Raw genomic sequence first — 19,162 nt, forward strand, 5'->3', positions numbered from 1 at the left:
ATCAAGTCGCCTCTTACTCTCCTAAACTCCAGCAGATACAAGCCTATCCTGCCCAACCTTTCCTCATAAGACAGCCCACCAATTCCAGGCATTAGTGTGATATACCTTCTCTGAACTGCTTCCAACGCATTTACATCCTTCCTTAAATAAGGAGACCAATACTGTACACAGTACTCCAGATGTGCTCTCACCAATGCCCTGTATAACTGTAGCATACTCTCCCTACTTTTGTATTCAATTCCCCTCGCAATAAACAATAGCATTCTATTAGCTTTCCTAATTACTTGCTGTACCTGCATACTAACCTTTTGCGATTCATGCACTAGGACACCCAGATCCCTCTGCATCTCAGAGCTCTGCAATCTCTCACCATTTAGATCACTGTCACTGGGTCAAAATCCTGGAACTCCCTTCCTCGTGGACCTACATCCCAAGGATTGCAGCGGTTCAAGAAGGCAGCTCACCACTACCTTCTCAAGGGCAATTAGGGATGGGCAATAAATGCTGGCCTGGCCAGCGATGCCCACATTCCATGAGCAAATAAAATGAAAAATGATGGGAGGGGAGGAGTTCCACAGCTTGAAGATCCTGTGAAAGAATGAGTGAGTATTGGAGATGGTGAACCCTGCCATCAGGCTCAAATGGGGGTCAGAAGCCCACACCGTGTGGGAAACAGTCACTGAACATGATTTTCTCCCCAGTGGCCAATTAATGGCCAAAGGGCGGGCTTGCCTTCCAACTGGCAGGTGAGCTTGGAAGTGGAGGGCCAATCAGACACCTTCCAGCTTGAAAGCAGCAGCAGGATGCTATTGCAGGCAAGTGAGGGTGCTTCAAAATTTCAAACTGTAAATTAAAAATGGCTTTTGCAGCAAGGCCACTGTTTGCAGGTGGTGGGGGAGGAGGGAGGAGGGGGTGAGGAGGCGGGAGGAGGGGGGAGGGGGGAGACCCCCCCGCCCCCCCCCCCCCACAATCACAGGGCAGCCTGCAGCTGCTGCTGCACCCAGGGAGGGCCTCCAAGCCTGCCTGGAGCATTGGTTTCCAGGTTTACCGCCATGAGGTCAACTGTAAAATCCCACTTGGCCTCTTTTACAGGCCTTAATAGGCCTTTAATTGGGTCAATTGGCTACCTGCCACTTGTGGACAGGTAGCCCTGCTGCCCAACCCCCATCCCACCTCCGAGAAAATGTCAGGGTGGGATGGAACCGGAGGACCAGCATGCAGGCCGGCGACATGGCACTGATAAGGAACAGCTCCAGAGGCACAATCAATAATGAGAGAGAGAGACAGACAGACAGACAGACAGACAGAGAGAGAGAGAGAGAGAGAGAGAGAGACTGACATCCATACAGTCATTTAAAATCAGTAATTATAAGCAAAATACTTGCAATTCACTTGAACTTTAACTTAGGAAATGGTCCCAAATTATGAGGCACCAGTTCCAGGATGCCTTGGGTACATACCTGTGGGCATCAAGATGAAGCAGTCTTCGCCCAACAGGCCCGCATTGATCGCTTCCAACTGGTTTGTTCGGAACTGGTGCAGCCCAAACTTTTTGTGAAAAATATGCATCATCTCCTTGGAGTGTGGGAAATGGAAGCCCCGGAAACGGGCCAGCACAGGGTTTTTAGGAAATTCTTGCTCACAGGAAGTCGCTGATGGAAGAAAATAAACACACTTTCACACCATTCATTTTTAAAAGACATTTCACTGGTGTTGTTGTATGTTTCCTGGTGCTGTTAGTGTCTCAGTACCTGAAGCTGTGCAGTGGTCAGCTTGGCAGTGAGCACAACAGTAACAGACTTCAGGAGGCCACAGACTGGTGAAATGAGCAGACACAATTTAACGCAGAATCGTGTGAAGTGTTGCACTTTGAGAGAAACAACATGGAGAGCCATTTAGTTTGATCTAAATGGTATTATTTGAAAGGAGTGCATATTCACAAATCCTTGAAGCTAATCAGGCAAGTTGATAAGGCACCTAAGAAAGGGATGGAATACTTGGCATCGTAAATAGGGGCACTAAACATGAAAACAAGGAAGCCGTGCTCAACCTTTACAAATCACTGGTTCGGCCTCAGCTGGAGTATTTTGTGAGCACCACATTTCAGGAAGGGTGACAAAACCTGGGAGAGGGTAGAGAGGAGGTTTACCAGGACAATATTAGAGATGAGGGACTTTAGTTAAGTGGAAAGATTGGAGAAGTTAGGATTGTTCTGCTTAGAGCAGAGAAGGTTAATGGCAGACTTAATAGAGGTGTTCACAATTATGGGGGGTTTAGAGAGAAACTGTTTCCTCTGGCAAGTGGGTCAATAACCAATAACCAGAGGTCATATTTCACAAAAGAACTAGAGGGGAAATGGGGAGAAATTACTTATCCCTACAGATAGTTGTTAAGATCTGGAAAGCGCTACCTGAAAATGTGGCAACATCAGATTCCATACATATTTTCAGAAGGCAATTGGACATGCACTTGAAGAGGATTAATTTGCAGAGTTATGGGGAAAAAGCTGAGCAGAGACTAAACTGGACAGCTCTTTTGAAGAGCCAGCACATGCATGACAGGCCGAATGGCCGCCTTCTGTGCTGCAAGATTCTATGATTCTAGAACACAGATTCATGTTTGGGTTGTACTATAGGGGGGACAAACATTGAATAAAGACCAGATGCTACTTCACAGGTGAGGTGCACAGAATCGGGTAAATATGGGGAGCACAGGCCTTCGCCCTATCTCCTTCGCCATAGAATATAGAGAATGATTTCAAGAGAAAAGTACATTTTAAAATAGGTATTGAAGGCGTGACTGGAAATTATTGGAGGATGATATGGAGATGGACATTGTTTTTCTTTTAAAATGGGATTCCATTCAGTTTAATGATTTCATGTTAATGGCAATTCAACTTGTGCGTGCATCACACTCACAACCCTATCCAGTCATTATTCCATATCCTCATACAGGAGATACTGGCCATCGATCAGGAGTCAGGGCACTAAGCAACAGTTTCTTTTCATTCCTAGTTCAGAACTTTGAGGCTGATTGCAGAATCCTCATTGCAGCCAGAGTCAGGCTAACTAGTTCTGCACAAACCAAACACGGTACACCAAGCCTGAAGTCTTGGTGCAATATTCCAGTTAAAAAACAAACCAACATAGGTCCCTAGATGGAATAATGGGTAAAGGCACCAACCGATATATTACAAAGACAAGCAAACAAAAGATCCCAGGTTCGATCCCTGGTCTGTGCAGAATTAGCTGATCCCAGTCACTGCAATTGGTCTCAGTGCCCTGGGCCAGGCATGGAAAAAGTCAATCAGGGCTCTGCAATCCAGCAACCTCTGCTGCAAAGTACAAGGTACAGTAACGTAGTGGTTATGCCACTGAGATTAGTAATCCAGAGAACGCAAGTTCAAATCCCCTCATGGCAGTTTGAGAATTTGAATCCAATTCAAAAATATAGAAATAAAAAGCTGGTACAAGTGAACATGAAACTGTTGGATTGATGTAAAAATCAAACTGGTTCACTAACGTCACTTAAGGGAAGGAAAGTGACTGCTCGTACCCAGTCTGGCTTCTCAATGACTCTAGAACCACACCAAACATGTTTGACACTGAGTTGTGTCAAACTGCTAATGCAGCAGTTTAAGCAGAGTAACTAGCGATGGACAATCAATTGCCAGCGATGTCCATATCCTGAGAAAGAATTCAAAGAAAAATGTGGGCACATGGTGAGCTGTGGAGGATTGGGATCAGCTGTGATGGCACATGGGTGCAGTAGCAGAGGGACTACCTGCAACAGTGTGTCTGTGCCCAGCATGAGTGAACACTCTGAGAAGATACAAGTCCCAAACCTGGTCACTGAATTACTCAGAAGACTATGTATTTATTTACACAGTCATTGGTTCTATTAGCCACCCTGGTTACCTGAGGAGCCCAGCATCGTTTGAGATCTTTTGACACTAGCAGTTGCAGCAGAGGGACGTGATGTGTATTCGTCATCACCTCGTGCTGGAGTTCTCTTTTCCCAGGGCGTCTTGGCTCCTCCCTCCCGGATCAGCTGAACTGCCCCAAGTGATGACAGGTTTGCTGCAGGGCGACTTGGCGAATTCAGAAAACACTCAGGCACTTCCTCCTCATCCAAATCATCGATGTCAAAGTTATCAATATCGAAGCTATCATCAAACACTGAATCCTCTTCAATCCTGCAGCCCTCGCCATTGGTGCTGAGCAGTTTCTGATCATGAGCTGTGCCTGTGATTGTAGCTGACACATGCGAGAGCTCGTTTAAGTCACTTGCACCGTCCGCTTTGGGGGATCCATACGGGATGCAACGAATTGGGGAATACTTGGACTGAGAGGCATTTGGTGAGGAGGCCCCATTCCCTCCTATTGAAAGATCCAGCTTGCCCCTTTGGAGATGTGGCTTACTCTGCAAGCTATTGCTGCGGGTAGCAGATAAAGTACTGTTCCTTCCTACTTGTGCAGAGGTTGGATCCATTGCAAAGAAATCTGTGACGCTGAAAAAATTATCCCCATGTACGGATGAAGTGTTCAAGGAAGATTTTTTGAACGTAAATGTTTTTGGAGAACTCAGTCCCTGGGTTGAATTGAGAGAGACGGGAGGGAGAGCAGAATCTGTAGAAATATTACTCTTCAAAGTGCTCTGCTTGGGCAGTGTAGCAGCCCTCGAGATACCTTCATTTAGTATGCTGTGTGTTTCATTCTGATCAGCCAGAAGTTTCTTCCTGGAAGAAAATACAAGCATTTTTAGTTACCCCCCCCCTCCATCAGACTTTCTGTAAGTGGGCTGTGTGAAGCAGGAACTGACTATCTGTAGGACGGACAGTTGCCAAATGCTGCACTGTACAGCTCCTGGTTTTCTACAGACAATGAGCACGGATAATAAACAGAATCTCTGCATTACTCCTTTGTACCACCGGAGGGAGATCCAGTCATTGAGCACTTCAACTGGCTGAACATGTGTGTGAGCAGGTCCTGGTGAGTTTGTGATGTTGTAACTCCCATTCTTGCCAAGTGTAGATGAAGCAGGGTTAGAAGTCAGGAAATAACTGATCCAAGGTGGACAGACAATACTCAGCCCCCAATTTTATAGCCATACATCTGTCCTTATTTTTATATTTCACTGTAAATGCCTAAGTCTATATTAATAGGAAAAGTTGTCAGGAAGTGCATGCAAAGACACGATTCTAACTGCTTGGTGTCATAGTAGCAATAGGAAATATTAACAACTTTTATTTGTATCGCGCCTTTAATGTAGTAAAACATCCCAAGGCGCTTCACAAAAGCGATATCAAACAAAAACTGCCACCGAGCCAAAGGAGACATTAGAATAAGTGGCCAAAAGTTTGCTCAAAGAGGAAGGTTTTAAGGAGGAAAGTGTGGTAGAGAGACGAGAGGTTTAGGGAGGGAATTCCAGAGCTTAGGGCCTCGGCAGCTGAAGACATGGCCGCCAATGGCAGAGCAAAGGAAGTGGAGGATGTTAAAGAGGCCAGATTGGAGGAATGCAAAGACTCGGAGGCTTGTAGGGCTAGAGGAGGTTAAATAGATAGGGAGTGTTAATTGTGTATTAATTGTATTTAATTGTATGCAGGAGTTGGGCATTAACTGGGTTTTCACTTGTGGCCCCAATAAAGAGAGAATTTGATTTGTTAAGTCTCCTTTAAAGTTTTTTTGTTACTGTATATTACTGGTATCCCTTCAATAGGGGTACTTAGTCCTTCCTTTTAAGTTAACATTGGTTTCAAAAGAAGTATAAATAGAGACAGACTAAAACTGTGGTTGTTGGGTTAGAAAATGTATATTTGTAATGTGTAACTTGTTATAGGATTTCCTTTTTTTTTGTATTAAAACTTGGTATTCCATATTTTTTAAAACTGCAAAAGATTTCAGCAGACATTGAGACATCTGGAGATAGCAGAATTTTATGGATGTTCAACTAAAGTTGAACTGGTAAACAAGGACTGGAAAGCAGGTAATTTCAAGGAAACCACCAGGGTGTTTGACCTCAGAGCTACCTTCTGTTGTGACGAGAGAATTTATGACTTTGCATGTGACTTGTTTCTGGAAGGTTTTGGTTTCATTTTTGGACTTTAAAAGCCAGTGGGTTTGGGCAGAAGCTGTCAACTGAAATTTTAGTTTGACCTGCCTGGAGATCAGAAGAACCAGAAAAGTATTACTTCTCTGTAAAGAATCCTTGCTGTTGAAAAGCAAAAGCTTGTATGAAGTGGTACTGTTGCCTCCTGCATTTTCGAAGAAACCCTGAATTTGCAGAAATATTGCATCTTTAAAAAAAGGACTTTTGCATCAAATGTGAGAACTGCCACCTGTTGCTACACCCCTGATGGAAGATCTATGAGAAGCCTTCTACCATTGAAGTTCTGTGAACGCCTACTCATCACAGACTGTTCATCAACCTCACCTGGAAAGACTCCGAGTGGCATCCAACTATTCGACTTTGGGACACCTTGCCAAACTGAAGACCTTCCTTCCAGATCATGACAGTCTAAGTTTTTTATTATTCCTTTCATTCCTTTGAAACAGCTGTAAAGCTAAATCCCTTTTTTCCCAGTTAACCGGTTTTTGGATGTATGTGCGTGTGCAAGAGGGCTAGGGAAAATAAGGAGCTTTAAGATCTCAATTCGTATATAGATTTACTTCATTATTGGTTAGGAGTTGGTTTTATAATAGACGGTTAATTTTGTAGTTGAATAAAGAAACCTGGTTGGTGTGCTTTATTCTGGGAACAAATAGAATATCTAATTGGCTGTTTCGGTAAGTGGGAAAATTTATTGATATGTTGTGACCTGTGCAGAAGTGGGACTGAATTAACAGTGCACTCCTCAGGCCTTGGTCGGTGCAAACTCTATAAATAAATGTAAAGATTGACTTCGGTCTATCCTTCACCATCTGGCTTTCTGGAGTAAAACAGGGAGGGGTGACACCTTGGGGGGAATTGAAAAGCAAAATGAGATTTTTAAATTTGAGGTGTTGCCGGATCGGGAGCAGGTCAGCAAGCACAAGGGAGATGGGTGAATGGGACTTGGTATGAGTTATGATACGGTGAGCAGAGTTTTGGATAAGTTGCAGTTTATAGAGGACAGGAGATGGGAGGCCAGCCAGGAGAGCATTGGAATAGTTGAGAGCAGAAGTAATGAAAGACTGGACCCTTAACTAAGCATCTCACTGTAGTGGTTCAAAGGTTCATGAATATAATGCAAGCTGCTGGGGAGGGCCAGCACCTACCGGAGCTCTCTTTGCTGAAGCAGCTGGCTTGCACAGGACAGAAGCTGCAGTTCACTCACAGGAATCCGGTCAACCAAGCTACAGATATCTTCCATTACTTGGATCAGCTGTTCACTGTACCCTGTTGACGTATTGGTTTCATTACAAAATGGACAAAGTTGGCCTCTTAATTGACACAATTTCTCAGTTTAAAATATTCAGAAATACAACATGTGCATCTGAAATCTATCAGGTAAAAAGCGCCCTTTTAACATGCTGGACAAGGCTGATCAAACACAAATAACACTGAAATACGCATCAGGTAACTATGGGCAAATTCTACATCTCATGTTTCATGTGGAACTTGCTACCATGTGGAGTAGTTGAGATGAATAGCACAGATGCATTCAAGGAGAAGCTGGATGAATACATGAGGGAGAATGGAACAGGATATATTGATAGGATGAGATGAAGTAGGATGGGAAGAGGCTCGTGTGGAGCATGAACCTTTTGTGCTGAATGGCCTGTTTATGTGCTGTAACTACTATGTAATTCTCACCACTCTCTGGGTAAAGCAGTTTCTCCCAAATTTCTTATAGGATTTATTACAAAAAATTATCAATAATCTTACTAGTTGATTTCCTGCGACATTTCTATGTCCAAGTTTATAATGGAAACTACCGCTGGAGGGAGGGTGCAATTATCATGACCATTTACACAGGCAGTTCCCATTATAAATGTGGACATAGTAATTTATAATGGAAAATATTAACAGCAAGTGAATGTAAATATGAAGATATTTTAATATGGAATCATAGAATAATTACAGCAGAGAAGGCCATTTGGTTCTTTGTGTTCATGCTGGCTCGCTCTAAGAGCAACTCAGCTAGCTCCACTCCCCCACCCTTTCTCCTTCAGGTGCTTCTCCAATTCCCTTTTGAAAGCCACCATTGAATCTGCCTCCACCACACTCTCAGGCAGCGCATTCCAGATCCTAACCACTCGCTGCGGAAAGAAGAATTTCCTCATGTCGCCATTTTTTTGCCATTCACCTTCAAGTGGTGTCCTCCGGTGCTTGACCCTTCCACCAATGGGAATAGTTTCTCTCTATCTACTCTGTCTGGACCCCTCATGATTTACAATACTTCTATCAAATCTCCTCTCAACCTTCTCTTCCCCAAGAACAACACCAGCTTCTCCAATCTACCTTCATAACTAAAGTCCCTCATCCTTGGAACCATTCTCATAAGACTTTTCGGCACCCTCTCCAAAGCCTTCAGATCCTTCCTAAATGGTGGTGTCCAGAACTGGACACAATACACTCCTATTGAGTGTTTTATAAAGGTTCATCATAACTTTCTTGCTTTTGTAGTCTATACCTCAATTTATAAAGCCCAGGATCACGTATGCCTTTTTAACCAGTTTCTCAACCTGCTCTGCCACCTTCAACAGATTGTGCACATATACCTATGTACAAACACACGTACACACCTATATCTTCTAGATATAGATTTATTATACATAGTGACCACAATTTGAAACATTTTACTCCTTTAGTACAACCTACAAAAGAAGGGAACCTCAACTAGTCACAACTCTTACCCTTATCTTGTTTATCATTTGATATACACATTGCTCCTTTGGTGGGTTCCCTTTCTCGCGGCCGTGAACAAGTCGAGGAGGCGGATTTTTCCCTGGAATGCACAGTTTCTGCTGAGTCACTGTGGACAGAGATTGTATCAATAAAGGATTATAGTTAATTCAAATCAAATGCTTCTGGTGAACAAGCTACAGCGCAGAGAGCTTAATGTTTAAGGTGGAGGGAGTGGAGAACAGGTATCAGCAAGTAGTGGCCATAAAACATCATGCCATATTCTTCACTTTTAAAAAATATATAGTCACAATATTTCAATTCCACCCCATCACCCTGGCCCACTATTGCCCAAACTCATCATTCTTCTGACCCCACCCCTTTCGTCTCAACATTGGTGGCTGTGCCTTCAACTGCATAATCCTTGCACACTGGAGTTTGCTCTCCAAATCTCTCTTACTCCTCCTTAAAATGGTTCTCCGGGGGTTCAGTGTTGATATTTTTCCCCTTATGCTTCTGTGAAGCACTGTGGGATGTTTTTTACATTTATTTATTTATTTAGAGATACAGCACTGAAACAGACCCTTTGACCCACCAAGTCTGTGCCAACCAACAACCACCCATTTATACTTAACCCTACAGTAATCCCATATTCCCTCTAACCTCCTACACTGGGGGCAATTTACAATGGCCAATTTACCTATCAACCTGAAAGTCTTTGGCTGTGGGAGGAAACTGGAGCACCCGGCGAAAACCCACGCGGTCACAGAGAGAACTTGCAAACTCCGCACAGGCAGTACCCAGAATCGAACCCGGGTCGCTGGAGCTGTGAGGCTGCGGTGCTAACCACTGCGCCACTGTGCCGCCCTGTTTAAGGCACTCTTATAAATGGCAGTTACAGTTGTTATCTACATCATTACAGATGGAAGCAGCTTAGGAACATAACAATGCCCAGCACTGAATTACTCCCTGAGATGGGAATCCTCACTCTCAAAAAACACAACAAGTTTCTGGCAGTATAGTTTGTTTGACAGGTTCTCACACTGCCTGATATGGTACTAAGCTATAAATACCAGACGTCCCCAGGTTTAGTTTGTGGTCTGCAGTATGTTAAGTGATCTTAACTGGAATAGCAGATAGAGAATCAACACTTCCTCAGCACTGCTAGGCTCTGGGTGTGTGTGGGGGTAGGGAGGGTTCCTGTTTCTATTATTTCCACCCCCATGTGACAGTGCATGTGAGGACACTGAGGACTGGGCTCAGCTGTAATGCCCTCTGCAGGGACACATCCTTGGAAAGACTCACTGCCCTGCTTCACACATAAAGAATGGGCACTTGGGTGAGGTACGAGGGTGCTGTAGGCACTAGACTGTGCCCCTGTGACGGGAGCTGATGCCTTCAGGAAAGGAAAAAAAAGAAAAGGATATTATTTCAAAACTAGGAGTTGAAGACATGTTTTGGCTTGGAAGAGTCCTCGAGCTCAAGGATGTGCAAGGAGGCTGCAAGAACTTGCACAATTCACCCTGCAAGAGTACAGGAGCAAGGATGTTTTACTGCAGTTATACAGGGCCTTGGTGAGACCACATCTGGGGTATTGTGTGCAGTTTTGGTCTCCTTATCTGAGGAAGGATGTTCTTGCCATGGAGGGAGTGCAAAGAATATTTACAAGGCTGATTCCTAGGATGGCAGGATTGACATATCAGGAAAGATTGGGTCAACTAGGCCTATATTCACTAGAGTTTAGAAGAATGAGAGGGGATCTCATAGAAACCTATAAAATTCTAACAGGACTAGGCAGGCTAGATGCAGGGAGGATGTTCCTGATGGCTGGGGAGTCCAGCACCAGCGGTCACAGTCTCAGGATACAGGGTATGCCATTTAGAACCGAGATGAGGAGAAATTTCTTCACTCAGAGGGTGGTGAACCTGTGGATTTCTCTACCGCAGAAGGCAGTGGAGGCCACGTCATTCAATATATTCAAGAAGAAGATAGATATATTTCTTAATGCCAAAGGGATCAAGGGATACGGGGAGAAAGCGGGAACAGGGTACTGAATTAGACGATCAGCCATGATCTTTTTTGAATGGCGGATCAAGCCTGAAGGGCCTACTCTTGCTCCTATTTTCTATGTTTCTAAGATGTGGGCGATACACCACACAAAGTGGCAGCTTGGCAAAGTAAGCAACGCTCACTAGAGTCAGCGGCTTGTGAGTTCAAGTCCCACGCCAGGACTTCAGCCTCTAATCTCAGTCAACACTCCAATGCAAGGCTACAAGGTCGGCAGTGTGGTCTTATATAGGAGCAGGTCGAGGCCATCCAGCCCCTCAAGAATGTTCTGTCATTCAACATGATCATGGCTATGCTGTTTCTTACAGTGCCTAACTCAGCATTCCTTCTTCAAACAGCACCACTGCTTGTGGGATCCTGCCAAGAAGTTTAGGTAATGTCAGCAAGGCTCCACTTATTGCCAATTATGAGCTACCCTGGGGTGTTGGTGGGCCTGCTCCTTAAACCAGCTCAGTCTATGTGACAATGATCTTCTTAAAGTAATTCACTACACAATGAAGCAGGTTTGAGACATGATACAGCACTGTATAAATTTTATTTAACACTGTTGAAACTGCTCCCTACTGGGCTTAGTAAGTCCTCCCAATGGGATTCCTCGTGAAATTACCAACCTGAGCCATTCAAACACAATGCAGAAAAAAGTGAAAGAGAGGGAAAACAGGAATAATAAAGTCATAATTCTTTTGACAGCATGGTTGTGAAACCCATGACAACGTGGAGTGACAATGTAACAAAAATGCTGGAGGTAAATACTGGCCCAGATTTGGCTGGAGCAGAGCTTCGTATCCTGATAGTTAGATTTTTTTTCCTACACCCTTCAGTTTGAAACTTGCTTGCACCATAATTTGCTGGAAGTGGGAGCTGATAACAGTGCAGCCAGGGCAACAGAACATCTGAGACCTAGGTGAATGATGGGACTAACAGTTTATCTCCTTAACCAATGAGACATAAGGATTGAGAAAGAAACAGGGGAACGACAGAGAGGAAATCGGGTGAATTGGAGTCTAATCAGGTTCAGAAAAAGAAATAAAGAGAGAGGAAAAAAGATTGGATATAAGAGAGAGAAAAAATGGAGACAGAAAGGAAAAGCAAGAATTTTTTTTAGATCTTTAAGAACAATTCACTAGCTACTGGAATGAAACTCCACAGCTTAAATTGTTCCCTGTCTGGGAGGGAGAGGTTGAGAGGCATTGAAGGAAAATTAATGCTTATCCTGCTAAGTACCAGTCCTGACTTTCAGTGGCGAGTTTAATGGGTAATTAATGCACAAATTCAGCAAATCTTGAAACTCAAGGAGAAACTGAGGGCAAGCTGTTGTTTTCATGAGGCTAGCAATGGAGCAGTGCAAATCATCAAACAACTTATGGCGATTCATAGTTCATGGGGTACCTCCTCCTCACCACGAGTTGCTGGACAATTTATACAAGTGGCATTAAACTCGCAGGAAATTGGCAGCAAATTCTAGCCTATTAAACTTGGGAAAGTCTCTCCATGGAGAGGGCCAAAAAATTACACTTCCAACCACAGGATGGCATCAGTCTCTTCCCTTGCAATCTGTACTGTAAAAACAATTGTTTGTATAAGGCAAACCTGAGACATTTCAGAAATGATGGCAGAGAGAGCTGATCACTTTCAGGGGATGGCGGAATAAAATCTAACTCGCAATCCTCGTTCTCCAGGTCTCTAGGTTGTGGACAGTCCGTGGGGATGGCATCCAGATGTGCCTGCGGCTGGCTGCTTAGGAGGCTGTCGGCATTTGTCAGGTTAACTAAACAAATCACAGAAAGTTAACATGCAGGTACAAGCAAACAATTAGGAAGGTGATTAGTATGTTCTGCTGCAACCCCTTGCAATAAAGGCTAAGAGAAAGGTAACATTGCTGCAATTGTACAGGGCTTGGTGAGACCACACCAGGAGTACTGTGTAGATTTTTGGTCTCCTTACCCAAGGATGAATATACTTGCCTTAGAGTGGGTGCAATGAAGGTTCACTAAATTGATTCCTGGGTTGAAACAGTTGTCCTATGAGGAGGGATTGAGTAGGATGGGCCTATACTCTCCAGAGTTTAGAAGAATGAGAGGTGATCTCATTGAAACATTTAAGATTTTTAGAGGTTTTGCCAGGGTAGATGCTGAAAGGCCATTTCCCCAGCTGTCAGGTCTAGAACTAGGAGTCATGGTCTCAGAATAAGGAGACTGAATGAGGAGAACTTTCTTGAGTGTTTGGAATTCTCTGCCCAGAGCTGTGGATGCTCAGTGATGGAGTATATTCAAGATGGAGATCAATAGATATTTGGGCACTAAGGAAGTCGCGGGATAGCAGGATAGGGCAGGAAAGTGGAGTTGAGGTCAAAGATCAGCCATGATCTTACTAAATGACAGAGGAGGATCAAGGGGCCATATGGTCTATTCATGCTCTAACTGACACACAGAACACAATAGCAACACCTCTATAAAGCAACTTTAATGAGAAATGGATTGGGACAGATAGAGACAGAGACAATAACGACAACTTGCAATTATACAGCAACTTTAACAAAATAAAAACATCACAAGGTGCTTCACAAGAGCATAATCGGACTAAATTTGACACCAAGTCACATAGAAGATTAGTAGGACAGGTGAACAAAAGCTTGGTCAAAGATTAAGCATCTTAAATGAGAAGGAAAGGCACAGAGAGGTGAAGGGAGGAATTCCAGAGTTTAGGGCTGAAGTCGCTGAAGGCATGGCCGCCAATGGGGAAATGATTAAAATCGTGGATGCGTAGAGGCCAGAATTGGATGAGTGCAGAGATCTTGGAGAGTTGTAGGACTGGAGGAGGTTATAGAGATAGGGAGGAGCGAGGCTATGTAGGGATTTGAAAATTGAGGCGTTGCTGGACCAGGAGCCAATGTAAGTCAGTGAGTACAGGGTGATGAGACTTGACACGAGTTAGGAAGCAGAATTTTGGATGAGCTCAAGTTTAAAAAGGATTCAAGGTGGGAGGCCGGCCAGGAGAGCACTGGAATAGTCAACAGACCAAAATTAGGAGGGGCAACCAAAAGACTGGTCAAAGAGACGGGATCTTAGAGGAGGAGGAGAGTGACATGGAGAACAGAATTCCGGGGAGTGGATCCTAGGCAGAAACTAGGTGACTGTGGGGAGGGAAAAGATATGGAATCTCTAGGACGCATTTACACGCAGAACAACCAGCCAGATAGCAGAAATGGAGAGGTACGGGCCCTTTGGGCCAACAACAGTGTGTTAGACCTAGACCAGTAAGAACCAATGAATAGCAGGATTCAGCTTGACAGGGCCAATCACATGCAGGTGCCCAGCAACCACAGATACAGGGCAACTTGTTACAAAAAACGTGTATTTTTTTTTAAAAACTAAATACAAAATTCTCCATGTGAAAGTTAAGCAATGACAGGTTAGATTTCACAGCCGAGGCGAGCTTGTAAATATTTTGCTTAGTGTTTTTGGATTTGTGACTAAAGTAACCACCCAGCTGTTTGAAGGTCAGCAATCTTTAAGTCTTTACTGGAGCCTCTGTGAAGCAATTCATTAACTTTCAACAACTTAGAATAAAATAAATCTTACTTTTCTCTTCTTTATCCTCCCTCCCACTGCCATCTGACTCATCGTCGCTCAAGATGATCCTTGCACCTGAAGAGAAACTTTTCTTCCTTGGAGGGAAAGACTCGATGCAGTCTTCATCTTCACTATGAGGAAACTCCTTCTGGGAGCTGTCCAGGCAGATTACAAGATCATTCACGCCCTTTAATTCTGTACAGAGTTCACTTGGAGTCACTCCACTTGTACTATTCTTGGTTTCTTCGCCATTGGTATTCTTCAAATGAAGATCGTTCCCAGTTGGGTTTTTGAGAGAAGTCAGTCTGCTGGTATTTATATTCTTCAGTTTACTAGGCTTTTGTGCAGGCTGTTCTGTGCTTGAAGGCGAAGTTACTTTCAAACTACTTCTTTCTTTCCATGGCGTTTCAAAATCATCCAGATCATCCCAATCATCCAGGCTAATAACAGAGGCAAACGACTGATCTGGATCAAGCTTCTTAGAAACAGGGCAGGTTATTTCAGCCTGCCTCAGAGGTGGGGAACTGTGTAACAAAGGAGGAGCCGTTCTTGAGCTCGACTCCGACTGCTTGGCAGTTTGTTGCAAAAGGTTGCTGATTTTTGGCTGCTGCTCATCAGGTTTTGTTGAGCGCAGGGTCGATTGTGACTTACTCACGGTAACATTTTTAAAAGCATTCACATCCCTGTCCTTCAGAGCGCAAGTACCTGTTACCCTTTGGAAACTGGGTGTTCCAACAGTGCCTGGGAGAATCTTCTTGAACGTAAACGTCCTGTCAATAATGAATTAGGTTCAAATGTAAGCCCAGCTTGGAGATGTGCTGATGTTTCATTGTATTAATTCTAGACACACTTAAAAGGGCCAGAAAAGATATCGCTTCCATTTTACATTCACTTCTCTTTTCAAAAAAAAAAATTCAGTTGCGGGATGGGGGTAAAGTAGCATTTATTGCCCATCCCAAGTTGCCCTGAGAAGCAGCCTTCTTCTCAATCCACTGAACATGATTTGTTGTACATTTGATGCAAAGAAATATCTTACTTGGCCACTGCAGAGGGTAACAATCTGACAGCTTTATGCTTTTTATTTCCAGATTGTTTTTAGAAAACTGTCACAATGGGATGAACTCACGTTCTTTATATTATTAAACCAGGCCTCTGCATTACTAGTCCTGTAACTTAATCACTACGCCGCCATAACCATGGTTACTGGGGCAGTACACTTTCAATTCCCGTCACCATATGACAGTGGGAACATCCTGCTACTAGAGGGTACAGTGAAAGCAACTAAATGATAGAACCATAAAACAATACAGTACAGGAGGTTATTTGGTCCATTGTGCCTGTGCCAGCTCTTTGAAAGAGCTATCCAATTACTTCCACTTCCCTGCTATTTCTCTATAGCCCTTCAAATTTTGCCTTTTCAACTATTTATCCAGTTTTTTTTTAACGTTATTGAATCTGCTTCCACCACCCTTTCAGGCAGTGCATTCCAGATCACAACAACTTGCTGTATAATTATTTTTCCCTCATGTCACCTCTGGTTCTTCGGTAATCATTGTAAATCTGTGTCCTCCGACTACCGACCCTTTGCCACTGGAACTAGTTTCTCCTGATTTACTTTATTAAAACCCTTCAAAATTTTGAATGCCTCTATCAAATTTCCCCTTAACCTTCTCTGCTCTAAGGAGAACAATCCCAGCTTATCCAGTCTCTCCACCTAACTGAAGTCCCTCATCCCTGGCACCATTCTAGTAAATCTCCTCTCCAAGGCCTTGACATCTGTCCTAAAACATGGTTCTCAGAATGGACAGCTTGGATTGAGCACCCGAGTTATAAACAGGGACTAGGGAATCAGGGAATATTTACGCTGGAGAAAAGACAACTTGGAAGAATGAGGCATTCTGCTTTTAAGGAGTACAGATAAACTGAAACCCATGGATGTGTTGGCCAATCATGAGCTCTATAACAAGAGGTCAAGGACTCACAGACAATGGAAGACAGCTAGCGAGTAGATTTAAGTACATTACACAAAACTTAGATGCAAATACTGCTTCAAATATGAACTCTTATAAAGAGATACAAGGAGCATGTCATCAATTCACATTTTAATGTTATATCTACGGTTAACACAACTAGCAAGTAACAATGTTTCTTTTGGGCCTCCTTATCTCGAGAGACAATGGATACGCGCCTGGAGGTGGTCAGTGGTTTGTGAAGCAGCGCCTGGAGTGGCTATAAAGGCCAATTCTAGAGTGACAGGCTCTTCCACAGGTGCTGCAGAGAAATTTGTTTGTTGGGGCTGTTGCACAGTTGGCTCTCCCCTTGCGCCTCTGTCTTTTTTCCTGCCAACTACTAAGTCTCTTCGACTCGCCACAATTTAGCCCTGTCTTTATGGCTGCCCGCCAGCTCTGGCGAATGCTGGCAACTGACTCCCACGACTTGTGATCGAGCAAGTAACAATGTACTGTATATAAAAACAGCACATGTTCGCTACACAGTATTGCATTACCTCACTCCAACCAGATGTTTAGTACGTACCCTTGCTTGTTTTTCCCAAGTGAAAGCTTGTTGTGGACTCCCTTCTCTGTGTGAAGCTCCAGCTGTTTCTGGAGGTTGTTCTGTGGTAAACAAGTCATTCTGCAGAACAGCCAAGCTAGAACAAGCAACATTCTGTGTTAGTATAAATGTTCAGTGACAGCTTAATCTATATTTTTTTAAAATGTGTTTTACCCCCTCCATCCCAGATTTCTGCCCATGCTGCAATGCAACGATTTACGTGGAGTGACACAAACATGATCCAAGACAACCCCCACTCTGTTCTTCTTTCATTCCCCAAGTGTCATATTTCTTCAGTATGGTTCACACAGAGTTAGAAGATTGTGGGTTCAAGTCCCACTCCAGAGACTTGACACTCTCAATGCAGTACTCAGGGAGTCCTACACTGTCAGAGGTTCCACCTTTCAGATGCAATGTTAAACCGAGGCTCCATCTACCTTCTCAGATGGACGAAAAGATCCCATGATACAATTTCAAAGAGCAGGGGAGCCCCCACCCCACAGAGTACTGGCCAATATTTATTCCTCAACTATCATTAAAAAGAAACAGATAACCTAGTTATTATCACATTACTGTTTGTGGGAACATGCTGTGCACAAATTGACTGCTGCATTTCCATTACAACCGTGACTAAACTTCAAAAGTACTTCATTGGCTGTAAAGTACTTTGGGAGATCTTGAGGTCGTGAAAGGTTCTATATAAATGCAAGTTTTTCTATCTCAGACAGATTAGGAATCCAATAGGATGCACCTTTTTTTGCAGAGACAGCAGTTTGCAGCTGCTAATTAATCCTTTGACTTCTGCCAGAAATAGATGTTTATGAAAATGCAGTTACCCTCAAATTCACCCAGGCCTGTAGCAGACTCTGAGTTCCCAACTTAACAGTGCTGCATTGGAAAGAGGCATTAAGACTAAAATGTCACCAAAGCCTCTTTGAAAGAATTATAACCATTCTAAACCCAGTGCTCATTTTTGCATTCGTTCAATTTTACCCATGGAAATGGCCAGAATTAAACCCCATGTCCAAAGATAACAGGAATTTCAAAGAAAAAAAACGTTCAACTAACTCAATCCCTGGAAATGAGTCCCCTTACTTAAGGAACCCATAAACCCAGCACAGTCACTTTAAGGGGGTGGGGGGCCTATGTAAACCTGATCCAAAACCTTTAAAGGGCCTGTAATCATGTAACCATTGCAATCCAGTCCCGGCCCCTTTAAAGAAACTGTAACCATTGCAATCCGATCCCAGCCGTTTTAAGAGGACTGTAACCATTGTAAACTGGTCCCAAAACCTTTAAAGGACCTTTAATCATTGCAATCCAGTCCCAGCCCCTTTAAAATGCTGTAACCATTGCAATCTGGTCCTGGTCTCTTTAAGGGGACTGTAATCATTGTAAGCCTGTCTCGAAATGTTTAAAGGGACTGTAAACATTCCAGTCCAGTCCAGTCCCAGACCCTTTAAAGGAACTGTAGCCACTACAATCCAGTCACAGCCCCTTTGAAGGGACTATCACCATTTCAATCCACTCCCAGCCTCTTTAAAGGGGCTGTAACCATTACAATCCAGTCAGGCCCCTTTAAGGGGACTGTAACCATTGCAATCCAGTCACAGCCCCTTTAAGGGGACTATCACCATTGCAATCCACTCCCAGCCTCTTTAAAGGGCCTGTAACCATTGCAATCCGGTCTCCGGTCCCTCACCCGCTCCCGCTCCCGCTCCCGGGTTGAAGTTGCCGCGCAAAATGCGCGGCTAAGCCGCCGCCGCCGCCGCCGCCGTCTCCAGGAAGTGCGTCAGAGGTCAAGGATCCACCTCCGCTGCTGGTCTCTATGCCAACAGCCTGAAGCTACTCCTTAAGCAGGTTTAAAAATAATGTGCAATTTAGACCATTGACGCAATGAAATCAAAAGATTTGGGAAAGATTAGCACAAAAACTAATATTACTACCATTTTTACTGAACATTACCATATTTCCACAGAATACAGTTGGAGAATGAAAAATTGTTGGATGTAATTGTGATGGTTAGTTGCAGCCAAAAAATCCCTTGGTAGTTGGCACAAACTTTGAGGCCGAACAGAAAAATGTAATTGTGGAAACTTAGAAATGGAAGAAAAGTTATTAATAAGACAATTAAAGAATGAGTT

At 43.7% G+C, this 19,162-nt stretch overlaps 1 protein-coding gene across 1 annotated transcript in view; it reads right to left on the reverse strand.

The window, feature by feature from the left end:
- Window positions 1–18,809, reverse strand: part of blm (BLM RecQ like helicase) — a 56,105-nt gene extending 37,296 nt beyond the window's left edge. The window contains exons 1-8 of the mRNA XM_068018218.1: window positions 18,721–18,809; window positions 17,001–17,115; window positions 14,475–15,235; window positions 12,484–12,661; window positions 8,838–8,956; window positions 7,257–7,377; window positions 3,918–4,738; window positions 1,461–1,652 (exon numbers count right to left, since the gene is read on the reverse strand). Coding sequence (XP_067874319.1) covers window positions 1,461–1,652; window positions 3,918–4,738; window positions 7,257–7,377; window positions 8,838–8,956; window positions 12,484–12,661; window positions 14,475–15,235; window positions 17,001–17,098 — 2,290 coding nt within the window. The 5' untranslated portion in view covers window positions 17,099–17,115; window positions 18,721–18,809. The remainder of the gene's footprint in view (window positions 1–1,460; window positions 1,653–3,917; window positions 4,739–7,256; window positions 7,378–8,837; window positions 8,957–12,483; window positions 12,662–14,474; window positions 15,236–17,000; window positions 17,116–18,720) is intronic.
- Window positions 18,810–19,162: the final 353 nt, after the last annotated feature.

This window comes from Heterodontus francisci, chromosome 38 (assembly GCF_036365525.1).
Source record: "Heterodontus francisci isolate sHetFra1 chromosome 38, sHetFra1.hap1, whole genome shotgun sequence".
Lineage (NCBI taxonomy): Eukaryota > Metazoa > Chordata > Chondrichthyes > Heterodontiformes > Heterodontidae > Heterodontus > Heterodontus francisci.